The sequence below is a fragment of the Chlamydotis macqueenii genome, chromosome 17, assembly GCF_036417535.1.
Source record: "Chlamydotis macqueenii isolate bChlMac1 chromosome 17, bChlMac1.mat, whole genome shotgun sequence".
Lineage (NCBI taxonomy): Eukaryota > Metazoa > Chordata > Aves > Otidiformes > Otididae > Chlamydotis > Chlamydotis macqueenii.
Genome location: NC_141572.1, coordinates 11533636 through 11547490, shown reverse-complemented (window position 1 = coordinate 11547490; position 13855 = coordinate 11533636). Strand labels below are relative to the sequence as shown.

Sequence of the window (13855 nt, the reverse complement as noted above, 5' to 3'; positions counted from 1 at the left end):
GCTGTAATTCACCGGCGGGTTGCCTGGACTGTCCTAGTGCTGAATCTTCCCTGTGCGCTCAAGGTCTCTCTATGAAGAGCTTCTGTTTCAACATCATCATCATTACTCATTTTCAGCTGAAATCTGCTTTCTGTCTCAGGGAGTAATTTTCTCTACTTTTGAAGAAATAGCCCTCCTCTTGCCCCATACATACACACACACTCTCAAAACGGTTCTTTGTTTTGTTAAAGACAACACTTTTAAAAGTCTTCGGGGCACTTTTTTTTTTTTTTGCATTTGTAACATCAAGCCTAATTAAGAATCCTTGGATGACCTATTCACAATCCAATATTGTCACATAAACTATTCTGTGGAAAATACTGAACTCAGCGCATGTGAGGGCATCACAAACTACAGAGCCTTCCAAGAGCTCGAACCCAGCACTTGAATTAAATAGTGGTGGAGCTGAAAAAGCATTCTGGGTACTGATGTGCAAATGAGCACACCAAGCTTCCAACTTCCAAAATGCAATGTTACATTAACACTTAAGGCCACACAGTGCCCTCAGTCTGTACACCGGATTTCTCCTGCTTCTGATAGGAACTGGTTGTCTACACTGCAGGCAGAATATTACCAGGAGCTTTTTATTACTGCATTATGTATGCACACATTCTGATAAAAACATTTTTAGAAATTTGAGGTTGTGTGAGTGGTAGCCGTGCTGACAAACACAGCTCAAGTACACCCTCTTATATGGATAACAGAGTGCTCACATTCTGTAAGTCTGTCTCTGTGCCACAGACACAAGAGTTGTACTTGCTACAGTGAGGAAAATTATTATGTTTAAACATACTAGTCAGGCTGCATGCACACGCACACAGAGTGGTTAAAGAATCTGGAATTTGCTTATCTTTCCTAGTGGCTTTGGTCAGTTGTGTGCCTTTCCCCCCAGTGGTTTATTAATTTGCTTTCTTTTACTCCCCAGCCTCCTGACATGGTTCCTGCTTCCTATTTCAGTTCCCTCCTTGCCTGTTCTTTGTCTCTCCTCTAGGCAGGGGGAGGGGGGTCCTGCCGCTCTCACTGCACTTTCCTCAGAACTTTCTCCAGTTACCATGGAATGTTCTGGTTTCAGCTTCCAACCCTCCTGTTTAAAAGGCACGATCCAACACACCCTGCCTACTTCTTTAGGTAAAAGCTAAGCATTCAGCCTAAAGCATGGCTGCTTCTGGGCAAGTGACCCATTCACACTTGCCGTGAAGATGCCAGATCAGCATGCTGGGAGCTGAATATGCTGGGTGTGTTGCTGGATGCTTGTTAAAGATGAGTGCCAGCACCTTGCACTCCCAGGGAAATCACAAGGAGATCAACAAAGACATTTGCCTTAGCTCCTCAGTGCTCTGACATGGTAAAGGCTGAATCTCTCCTGTAGTACCTCCACTGTTACTATACTGGGCTCCTCCACCTTACAGCTTCACCAACACACTTAAAGGACCACTTCTTATAACTTTTTCTGGTCCCAAGCTTGCCCCGTCCCAGAATATGAGACTATCAAATTAGCCATTCAACTTGCATTGTTACACTGGAGCCAAATTTATTCTATTTGCAAATAAGCAGTTTGTGCCATACCGAGACAAAATTTGGCTCATCAGTATAAACAGACTTGCAAGATGAAGTTCTGTAATGTGATGACTAAATGTCATTTCCCCACACTTAACTATGTAAGCATACAGGTATGATTACCTTTGAATCACTTATCACAACTAGCTAGTTAACTGTCTTGAAGACAAAGTTCCAGATGATGTAAAAGAGAGTTCCAAATTTACATTTACATTACTGAAATTTACATTTTCAGTATACAGAATTTCATCTTCTTTTCAGAGGATTCCTAATCTATTTTCTCTGACATCTTGTGCACTGGGATCTCCTGAACTTCTTTTGAATTCACCTCTCTTAAATAAAGGCATTTTCCTCAGCTACTTTATTCAGCTTCTCACTATTTCCTGTCTTACTTCTGCTCATGGGAATTCCTGAGCTGTCCCTAAATGTTTTGCAGCTGTCTGGTCCCTGCTGAAGCACGTTGATTGGTATTTCAATAGTATTAAAAATCCTCTTTAGCTCTGAACATGTGTGTACCATTTGGGACTGTACATTGCCCACTTCACTGCACAGCAATTGCTACTGGCCTTACTCACAAGCACAGACCTTAAATTGGTCTGCAAGTATAGGAGGTAACAAAAGACTGTGTTACAGTCAAATTTATTCAAATATATTTGGGTATATGTTAGTGAGACTTGAGTCATACCTATTTGTTGAACATTCTCAACTCATGAATCTGTGTAGGTCTCGAGGCTACTGAAATTTTTCAGAATAGTCTCCGTTACTGTAGTCTTTACGAAGGTTAGTTAATCACTATTTCACATGGATTATAATATTAGCAAAGACATTTCCGCACAGCACTTGTGCCAGCTAATTCAGTCTTATCAACCATTTCCTTTTTGTGTTCCACAAATATGTAACATTGCACATTTCATGGCACACCTGCAATTTCAGTGAGTAGCTGTCAGTTTTTCTGAGCTTTCACTGGAATTTTAATTAACTGCGACTGATCTAACAAGCAATTAATTCAGCATTCATTACTTATGAGGCTGATTATTACTTAAATTTAGTTTTTCAAGCCTGCTCATTTTTTTTATTGGGAATCATCCCATGAGAATGCTAGCCCCAGCAGCAAGGATTCTCAGGCTTGGAGACAGCAGTCTGTAATTCAGACGTGGGTTAGTGATTTGTCAGCTTTCTCCTCTAGAAGCAGATGAACAACTCTCATTTAAAAATACCCAGCATTCTCAAAAAAAAAGACAGCAACTGCTAATAGGGAGGTATATGATGCTGTGAAAATTATGCAGAAAGAGTTATTTTAAAACGAGTTTGCACTGTTTGCTTTTCTTCTTTTTGCTTTTTGATCATTCTACTCACTGCACTCATGCACTGTGTAGTCGGTTTGTTTCCCGGCAGTCCAGGACAAAGTCTGGGGAGCTCACGCTGAACTACAGAACTTTTTGTGGTTAAACCAATTTAACACAGTTTTGGAAGCCAACCTTCGATACTTAATCTCCCTTTTGTTCCCTTCATTTCTTCACTCTGCCCAGTTTAACTTACTCTAGACTGCCTGGAACCAAAGCAACCTGAGCCATTCAAAACAAGATTGCCACATTAAGGATCCGGTCAAAATGGGAATACAACCTAGGATTCCACCTAATCTACTCCCCATGAATTAAGCATCCATGCCTAGGCTAAGCAAACCTGACAGACAACTTTCTCATGTAAAACACACATTACAATACAATCCTAAATGCGCAATGCAAGCAGCAAATGTTTGGTATTTACAGATTAATAGCTAAACTACTGCACTGCCCTGAGAAGGACAACTCCTCTACAAATACAAAGTAAACTGGCATTAAAAAGTTAATCCAGGAAGACAACTAAGAATGGATACATCTGTATTTCTTATAACATTCAAAAGATACACAGCTTTCTGTCTATTGCCTCAAGAGTCAATTAAGATGTGAATTGCATCAACTTCCAGAGTCGCCTCACCTCAGGCAATCAGTATTAAGTTCCCACCGAAGACTCAGTACTACGGATCTCAAAAATCTTACCTTTTCATAGTGGGTTCTCAAAATCTCCTTCCTCCAAACGGGTATGAGGCTGGCCCCTAGTCAGCTCTTTGTAACCACCTTAAAAAGGTCTGTCTCCTCTTCAACATGAGCAGCTCTTCCCTGAAGTGCAATAATAGGGTTAATTAGCAGCCAGTTCTCAAATCGAAGTATAATTCATGGAAAAAAAAACAAAAGTAAATTTACTAAATTGTAAAAATTGCAAAAAAACAAAACCAAAAACAAACAGAAAAATCACCTTAAAACGAACAGATTCTCTATATGCCCTAACTTGTAGTTACCCTTTTTTCATGAGGGAACTCTGGCAGGTTGATTACAGTCCCATACCCATAATCCTTAAAATCGTAAGTACTCAGGTTGAGGTTATTATAGATTATTTTTCACTGGACTGGTGACAATTTCTGAGATTATATGGAATTTTAAGAGCCTTGTTTCACCTGCAATCAAGATTTAAATTCCTCCCTCTCACCTCTCTCTTAAAAATCTTGCAGAAATCCCCACTACTAAGCTAGAAATGTAGTCCCTAGCAAGTCCAGCTGCGTTAGTGCAGCTGTTTGCCAGCACGTTCTACAGCTTCTGCCATAAAGTGAATTACCAGAACCCCGAGTGCTGTACCACTAGAGTGGCTCCTAAACTAGATTGACCTTCTCAGTGCACCATGATATCCACGGGTATTTTGCCATTGATTAGAATAAAAAGGAGGAAAAGAAAAAAAAAAAAATCTAAATAAGTGAGCATGCACTATTTTCAAGAAGGCTCTTTATGTAATTTTAATGAAGCATACACTACACAAGTTATCATGATTAATTTAATACTCACAGTTTTTACCATGTGTTTTACAATGGTAAATTTTACATGGTTATCCAAAAGAGTCTTCTCAACAGACTTAGTTTGCATCTCACATAAGTAAAACTCTTATTCAAGCTAAAATAATAGCTGTTTCAGAAAGAATTTCAGAATTTGGCTCATAATAAAGCAGCTTATTTAAAATCAGTAGTTTGACAGAAAACACACTAAATGTATTAACTATTCAGCTCTCCTATTGAAGCGATCTACAGTCATCATACTCGCAGGGCAGTGCTATGGAAACATGAAAGTTTCAATCATTCTGCGGCAACTGCACATTCCTGTTGTGCAAAAATAAAACTGAGGCACAAGTAAAGGAAACGACTTGCTCAAAATCTATGAGTCAGCAGGACTGGAGCATGTAGAACATGAATTTCTGAAACCCGTTTTTGCTACAGCCCTCCATCACTCAGAACTTGCTAATGAGGTATGTGCCATTTCAATCACATTCCTGTCATTGTAGCTTGATGAAACACAAACTCCTGTTTTTTCTCAATCGCTGATTCCATACTGGGTCGTGTTTTATAACTGTTTGAAGAGACAGCCTTTATTTCAGATGCAGTCTTCCCGCATTTTCTAAACAACCTGTAGTATGTTGCTTTCCTTTACTTTATTAAAAATATTATTAGAAAAGTGCTTATGTTACATACTTTCAGTTTATCAGTTAGTAATTCATATGACTGCTCGATCATTTGGCCATTTTTACTCTGTATATGTGTCTTTATTCTGTGTTGTCTATCATAGTAGGCAGTTGGCCACCTGAGAGATTGACTCTGAAACCCTTATGCAATTTAAAACCTTTGGAAATACACCCCCTCTTGCACTTCATCTACATTTCCTAAATGGAGTTCTCTCAATTAAAAAACCATACACGGACATTTTAATAACAAAATGGCAATTCACATACTCCATCTTCCATCAGCGCCCACTACGAAGCTCAATTAACCTTTCGAGTAGATCCCAGTCTCATGCATCTCCTTTCATTTTCTCTCAGGTTCCATTGGGGGCTTTTTCCACTTCTGAGATTATATCCAATTTTCTATGAATATTTTCCTTGCTTTTTCCCTTCTCTGACTGACCTTTTTTCTTTTTTTTTTAATAAACTTTTATCATTTGCTCTCCATGTTCTAGTCCTGACTGCTGTCCTCAGAGGACATCATTTATCCATTCCCAATTACCTGCCTTTCAGTCACTTTCCCACTTGGCACACCCAGCTTCCCATGGTCATGACCACCCCGTTCTCCAAGCACTACAAAACATAAAACACCTTTCTATTAAAAAATTCACAACAGACATCACAGTGAATAAAAATAACTACACCCTATTAAGAACACTATGAATACCTAAACAAAACAAAAAAAACCCCAAAAAACTACGCAGGAACTAAAATTTCAAACCATCTATTTTATTAACATCTTTGTTAATTCAACCCACATTTGGAAAAATAATTTTTAGTTTGACTCAATAGATGTGATTTGGAGTGAGTCTGTAAGAACAACTATCACTGTTGCTAGCAACGAGTTCTGAAGTTAGCCATTATCTACTGCAAAAATAGAGGTGGTCTCAAACCCTGATTGAGCATTCAGAATTTGCATTTTTCTCAGCATTTTTCCTGTTACTAAAAGAGACCACAAACACGGACTGATTGTATGGCTAAATTCAGCTGAAGCATAACAAGTCCAATTCCATCTGAAGTAAGTAGGAAAATAATTATACCAGGACCAAATCTGCTATGTTGAAAAAGGATATTGTTCACAAGAAATAATTAGAAAACCATGAACAAATATACAGTGGTAGGTGCATTTATATTTACCCTAGCTTAGCTGATCTAACATTACCAGCAGTAGTAATCCCATTTGATTTGGGATTCCATTTTAGTAAGCTCTGCATAAGCTTATATTAATGATAGTTCCTACTACAGAGTTATGACATTAAAGGCTGCTTTTTTTGATTAAGATGAGACAAGCAGGGGATATGCAGAGGCAGAAAGAGACAGCAAATAGCAGTGTGGTTTCCATTGCACTAGTGCTGCTCTTTTCTTTTTTTCTTTTTACTGTAAGTTAAAGCAGACTTAATGATCCATAACAATTCTATTACCAAAAATGTTATAAAGTAAGTTAAATTTTATCAATCCTACAATACTCAGAATCCTATCTGAAAATGTGGCAGGTGGTTCTGCAAGCATCATTATGCACACTTCTACAGTTCGGCCCCAGGAGAGTATATTTTTGTTTAAAAAACATGTTAAATTTTATGTTTAAATACATCATATAAAACCAGACTTTGTAATAGATTGAGTCAGAAGAGCCTTCCTGGAAAGGTTACTGAATATGGAGAAAAAAGGGTTCTATAAATGATTCAAATTCAGATAAAATATGACAGGGGAACAAACTTGGAGACTCTAAAATTCTGCAAACTTATAAAACTGTATTTCCTTATGTCATAAGAATACTTTTTATTCCAAATCCAACTGTTTGGTTTCTTGTGATACTGTCCAAAGCTATAGATACTCGATTCTTAAAGTTTTAAAGGGCCATTAAGAAAAAAAAAAATCATTTTATCTATTTAATTAGCCTGCATTCAATGGACAGTTACAGATGTCCCTGGGGCAAAGTGGTATGGCCTGGGCACAGCTGAAAGGAGCCGCGAGACAGTTTCGGTATGGAAGTGCTGGTTTTATAAAGCATCGGCTAAAGAAGGCTCTCCCGAGCAGCTCTGCCCGATTCAGCAGGGCTGTGGAACACATATGCACATCTACACACCTGGTGATGAGCAGTACCGCAAGCGGACTACACGCAAGACGCGGGCAGAGGCAGATCTCCGCGTACGTCGAGGCGCCAGGCTCGGTTTAACCACAGGGAAAGGCAGACGCCACCTCCCCGCAGGGGCAGCGAGTGCCCCCGGCTCCCCGCGCAGGCCTGGCCCGCACACCTGCGAGCCGCCCTGCCTCACCGCAGCCGTTTTCCCTCTCACGGCCGCAGGGCTACCGCATCCCGCGCACTTTCTCTCACAGCCAGCCTCAGGCCGGCTGCCACACTCGCTCCCAGCACCGCCGCGCCGATGCCTCTCCCACAGACGAGCACCCCAGCCTCACAACACCGTTTTTCTCCTCCACCCCTCCCCGCACGAGCCTCCCCATCGGCTCTCCCGCACCCCCGGCACCGTAAGCGGCAGCCGCGGCAGGGGGCGCTGCGGCGCCTCCGGCCAGGTCAGGGCGCGGGCGGCGGGCGGGAAGCGCGCGCGCCGGGCGAGGCGGGATCTTTTCCCGCCCGCCGTTGAGTGCGCGCGCCCGCTGATTCTCGCGAGCGTTGGTCTCGTTCCCGCGAGAGGCTGCTGTGCGCCTGCGCGTTGCCGGGGGAGGGGGAGCCGTCCGGGCCTGCGGAGTGGGGGTGCTGTGCTGGCCGCCGGCCGGGGCCGGGACCCGCCGCCGAGATGAGCGGCACGCTGGCCAAAATCGCGGAGATCGAGGCTGAGGTAACGCGCCGGCCTTCTCCTCGGGCGGGCACGGGCCGGACACAAAGCGCTGGACAGGGCGGCCGCGGGGCTCCGGGGAGGCGGGGTGCGCGGCCGCGGTGCCGCTCCGTGAGGCGGTGACAGGGCCTTGCCGGCGCCGTTGGGGCCGTGCGGGCCGGCGGAGCCTCGCCCGGGGGTGAGTCCTCGGTTCCCTGCTCTTGCAGATGGCCCGGACGCAGAAGAACAAGGCCACGGCTCACCACCTGGGGCTGCTGAAGGCCCGCTTGGCCAAGCTGCGCCGGGAGCTCATCACCCCCAAGGGAGGCGGCGGCGGCGGCCCCGGGGAAGGTGCGTTGTTCGGCGGGAAGGCTCCCGCTCGGCGGCCTCTGCAGAAGTGGCCGCTCCTCCCCGCTGAAGTGCGGGACGTGTGTGGCGGAAGTCGATCAAACGGGGGTGGCTCCTGTCCGCTTAGATCGTGTCAGGCCGTCAGCTGAATAAATCGGAGCAGCCTTCTCTCCCTCTTGTCCTTCCCGGTGGAGGACTTTAGCCGTGGTTTGTGACACTTCATAGTCGCTTTGGCGTGGAGCCCTTGAAGCATAAATGAAAGGCTTTTGCATTTTGGCTAATAGAATCATGTACGTGCAGAAGTCTTAGGGGTTTTCTGTGAAGAGGCATCTTACAGCAGGCACCTATTTTTATATACAAAGATGTGAGTTGTATAAGCTGCATTGCTTAAAGCGAATGCTCCAGCTACGCTCAAGTCAAGTATAACTGAAGCCTTGCAGCCTATGCTTTATTGACAGGTACATGTCATGGAGTGCTATACAGAGAAGGTGGTGCAAGGCCATATGGGTTGTGAACTCTCTGTTCTGTAGTCTCATCCTCCTTCTAGGGAAGCTTAGCTGGCTTTCACTCAGGCAAAATTAAAAATAGTAGTGGAACTGCTGTCCAGAACCTTAGAAGACAGAAAATGTCCATCCTCAAATGAATATTTTTGCTCCTTATTTGCAGGCTTTGACGTTGCAAAGACAGGTGATGCCCGAATTGGGTTTGTGGGTTTTCCGTCAGTGGGGAAATCTACTCTTCTAAGTAATCTTGCTGGTGTATACTCTGAAGTGGCAGCATATGAATTCACTACACTCACTACTGTGCCTGGAGTCATTAGATACAAAGGAGCAAAGATACAGGTGAGATCTTTCTGTGTCTGTGAGGATAAGGTGGTGTATGTAGATGCAATGGGGTTAGGGCTGAACGGTCTGGCCTGACAGCAGCAGGTTAGAAGTGACATGTAGAAGTGCTTGAGACTACAGTGGGAATGTTTCCATGAGGTACTAATTTTACCCTGCTTTTCACTTTGCTCTGGGGAGAAGTTCCTTTGGTAGTTCTCATATTCTGTATGAGATTATCTGTTTCGTTGCACCAGTAGGGCACCAGGGATAATGCCTTATATAAGAATCAAAGGGGAAACAATTTTGCCATATTCTATTCAGATTTGCAGTAGAGTCAGCTGGTTTAGGAGAAAGGTAAAAGTAGAATTTATTTTCTTCATGAAGAAAAATATTTTTTCTCATGAGTTACTTTCCTTCCTCTAAACCAATAGCTACTTGATCTCCCAGGAATTATCGAAGGTGCCAAGGATGGTAAAGGCAGAGGACGGCAAGTCATTGCAGGTGAGCATATTGGAGCTGCAGGCAACATCCTATCACTGGTTCACTTAGTACAGCTTAGGAGAGTGAAGGGTTGAATCACTGTTTCTGATGTCTTTAAGAAGCTGAATTGTGTGCTGGAATTGAACTGCCTGAGGTGAAGCAGTAGCCATTTTAATTTTGTTCAGTTTTTGGTGCTGACTATGCATTTGGTGAGTTCATGCTCTGCGTTGACACTGCAGTGAAAGTTTATTACCAGTTCTGAAGGCAGATGTGATGCCGTGTTAAACAAGGCTGCCGTCCTCATTTCTGTGGTCATTCTGGGGTCTGAATGGAGGCGTTGGGGTTACACAGTAAGGAAGGGTGGAGAGGAAGATTTTTCCAACCTCTGTGATTCTTATAAACATGTAAGGATCTATCGGTGGCCAGCACTACAAACTTCAGTCCTATCCTGGAATTTAAAAATAAGCAATGTACTGGCCTTTGGGGGTTTATTAGTATTGTTTAATATTAATATTTTGTTTTGTCTCAGATTATGTGAGCGTATTTTTTCAGGGATTGTTTTCTTTTTCTGATTCTTAGTTGCTCGAACCTGTAATCTCATTCTGATTGTTCTGGATGTACTGAAACCCCTTGGTCACAAGAAAATAATTGAGAATGAACTGGAGGGATTTGGAATTCGTCTGAATAGTAAGCCCCCCAATATTGGCTTTAAAAAAAAGGATAAAGGAGGCATTAACCTTACAGCCACAGTAAGTTGGAAGTTTCCTTTAACCAAAATTAAAATAAAAAAAAAAATTGAAGAAAGAGGCGTTTTCAATTAATGGTATGCCTGGGACCATTCCTGTGCTATGACTCCTTTAGAAACTGAACTGCTGTACTGTGTAGTAACTGTATAGTCAGTTACTTTTCTTGGAGGCCATCCATGCCTGCCCTGGACACCTCCCCACCCCCAAATCAGAGGCTTGGTCACGTCCCAACAATTACAAGTTCCGAGGCCCAAAGGAGAGCGTCCAAAAACTGCCTCTTGCTTGCTGACTACAGCATTCTTCTGGAGAAGACTGCTCAGTCCTTGCAACCTGGACTACTTATCATTTCCCATTTACCACTGAATCTTTAAAAATGTGTAAGTAGCCAGAGATACCAAAAATCAGAACTCTGCTCTGGGATCTGGGTTCCTATCACGTAGTTGGCTGGGCACTGAACTAGCAGATACGTAGGTTTGTATTGCAGCTCGTCCCAGATTGACAGGAGACATCACTTTCAAAATGTCTGCAGCTATTTATTTATATAAATTAAGCTGATTTAAATATTTTTTCCCTCTCCTGAGGCTAACTATGGTAAAATCATAGTCAAGTCCAATAACTTAGCAATGCAGCTGTTATTTTTAGTGACCTAGATGCAGCGATTGCTAGGTGATAGCGTTATTAATTGCAATACTTGATTTGACGGTGAACTCCTCCATTCCTTAATACTGTGTCTACGTTCAGTGTCCTCAGAGTGAGCTGGATACTGAAACAGTGAAGAGCATCTTAGCAGAGTATAAAATTCACAATGCTGATGTCACACTGCGCAGCGACGCCACTGCTGATGACCTCATTGACGTCGTAGAAGGGAACAGGTACTGCTGGGGCCCTGGGTTTGGCATACTTGCAATTTATATTCCAAAGTAAAGAGTTGTCTCTGAGGTTTGCTTCCCCCAGAAGCTAAGCTAGCAATGTGGTATCCACAAGTGCTGTTTAGCACCTTACTGTCCTTTTAAAAAATGAAGCTTTTTCAAAGGTAGCAGTGTATTGCCGCTAGGCTGCTCTAACAGTATTGCTTTCTCTTTGCAGGGTTTACATCCCGTGCATTTACGTCCTAAATAAAATTGACCAGATTTCCATTGAGGAACTAGATATTATTTACAAAGTACCCCACTGTGTACCAATATCTGCTCATCATCGCTGGAACTTTGATGATCTGCTGGAGAAAATTTGGGACTACTTGAAGCTAGTACGAATGTGAGTCCCAGTTGCTGCCTTATGTGGAGTTAAGTGTAAGGCAGAGACTGAAGAGTGTCTCAAGAATGGATGAATGATGATTACTTTGTAATGGTTTTCTACTAGCATAGAACTCCAGCTTTCAAATGATGATTTCTTTTGTCACTGAAGTGTGTTTAATCTGTAAATTGAAGATTGTCCATCACACAACAGACAGAAGGAGCACAGAGTTTCCTAACAGTCACAAGTGCCGTGTTTTGAAACTTTTTTTGTAGGGGAATTAAATGAGGACCTTGTGAAATGAGGTCCAAAATAGTTCTTAAAAAAATGGTGAAAACATAGACATCTGGTCAAATTTAGCGCAAAGTTACGAATTTCGGAGGTACCTCTTCTAAGTCTGTGATGAGTGACATGCATTCTGCTTTTTTAAGATAATGGAATTTAGTTTTCATGTAGCCTTTCAAATATTTTTTATTCTAAATTAGAATCATAGAATTATTACAGGTTTACTTCATACCACTAATGCATTTCTTCGGATGAATCTGTTAATACTCATAACGCAGTAATTGTAGTCTTTTAAGTGTGTCTCTATCTTCTTGTGACAATATAAAATGTATTGTAAAAGGGGATTTAGTATGTTGAGGTATCTGGGCTGTAGACTTGTTTTTTCCTAATATATGTTGAGTTTTTCACAGGGAAAAAACCCACAAATCAGAACCATAATACTGTAGATGTTCTTTTCCAACAATTATTCCTGTTTCTTCATCTTCTAAGCAAGTACAGAAAGCTCACTAGGGATAAACCTTTGCAGTTACAAGGGAGAACCTGCTGCAGCCATTGGCTACCCAGATGCATTTTCACCTTAAGAACTCCAAACAAACAATTTACAGAAAATCTATCTGTCACCACTGAAATAGTGGAACTCAGCACAAGCACCTAGGATGACAGCGCAAATAACCTATGAAACATCCTCATGGGTTGAAAGAGAGGAGGTTTTGGTATTGACTGACTGTTCCATCTGCGTTACAGCTACACCAAACCTAAAGGGCAGCTCCCAGACTACACCTCTCCTGTGGTACTACCTTACTGCAAGACCACAGTGGAGGATTTTTGCATGAAGATCCACAAAAATCTCATTAAAGACTTCAAATAGTAAGTATTATCTCAAAAGAATAATTTATAGAGAATAGAAAATAATCTGTCTCCTGGTGTATTCTTCCATTCCCTTGTAAACTAGAAGGGAAAACAGGATTTTTATTTTTTTCTTTTTTTTCTTCTTCTTGTATTGAATGGAATAGATCTCTCTATAACAATTCAGCCTAATACTTAAATTACTGTGTTTGATGTTCCTATGCTCTTTCCTGGATAAATTTATTCTATGGGGAAAATGTTTATATTTGAAAGTAGTGCTAGACGCAGCATTACAGGCCATTGTCCTGCATGCACGAGTATGTCGGATGACTTCATACTATGTTTTGAGCTGCTTGTGCTCTGGTTCACACAGACCACTCATCTAGGTACTTGCAGGAGAACAAAAATAGCTCTTAAGCATTGCTTTCTGTATTAGCTTTGTGACAGAAATAGCTGCTCTTCTGCTCTTTGCATATTATACTTCTAAGCCTTTTAAATTTGATCTTTTATTCTCTTTTCAGTGCATTGGTCTGGGGTTCGTCTGTTAAACACAATCCTCAAAAAGTTGGTAAAGACCATACTCTTGAAGATGAGGATGTTATTCAGATTGTGAAGAAATAAAGTTGTTCTGACACAGTTTGTGACTGTGCCCAAAATTTGTCATTAGTTGTTAGTGACAAAGAACAGGCTGTTTCTACCAAACCTGTAACAAATAGGTATTTTTTTTTATGGTAAAACCAATGTTTCTGGCCAACTTGTATTGCAGTGTCCCATTCTGTCAGAACTTACCAATGAAACTCATATGAAGTGACTTGCACAAGGGCAAACGTGGGGGATTTTTCAGGGGCCTGGGATGATTTTCTGCTGCAGGTACATGTTTTTCCAAATTGGAAAACAGTTCACACAGCAGGAATTATTTTATTCTAAATTAGAACAAAACATGAAAAGCAGAAGCATATCTTGGGAAACAGAGGACACAGTTCTGAGTCATCTGAAATGTTCTCATTGGAGTACTTCAAGGCTATGAATAGTCCTGCAGTTGTAGAAAAGATAGCAGGTTCTGCTCACAAGCAGTCACTTCTTCAGTTGTTTATATGAGTGGAAGTAAACTAGATGCCTGTGTTCAAAGCTTCCAGTAATTAAG

The 13855-nt window shown here is 41.9% G+C and overlaps 1 protein-coding gene across 1 annotated transcript; it reads left to right on the top strand.

Moving 5' to 3' along the window:
• Nucleotides 1–7839: 7839 nt before the first annotated feature.
• On the top strand, nt 7840–13348 carry DRG1 (developmentally regulated GTP binding protein 1). The gene is made up of 9 exons (XM_086761652.1): nt 7840–7973; nt 8177–8300; nt 8964–9139; nt 9553–9622; nt 10181–10350; nt 11089–11219; nt 11434–11601; nt 12610–12732; nt 13233–13348. Exons 1-9 carry the CDS (start codon nt 7932–7934, stop codon nt 13330–13332), a joined length of 1104 nt encoding a protein of 367 aa, XP_086617778.1. The 5' UTR covers nt 7840–7931; the 3' UTR covers nt 13333–13348.
• The last annotated feature ends 507 nt before the right edge of the window (nt 13349–13855 follow it).

Excerpts from the sequence above, each read along its gene's own strand:
- DRG1 (XM_086761652.1), top strand. The coding sequence starts at position 7,932 with ATGAGCGGCACGCTGGCCAAAATCGCGGAGATCGAGGCTGAG. Across the intron at positions 7,974-8,176 it reads TCGCGGAGATCGAGGCTGAG|ATGGCCCGGACGCAGAAGAA; the intron begins GTAACGCGCCGG and ends CTGCTCTTGCAG. Across the intron at positions 11,220-11,433 it reads GACGTCGTAGAAGGGAACAG|GGTTTACATCCCGTGCATTT; the intron begins GTACTGCTGGGG and ends TTCTCTTTGCAG.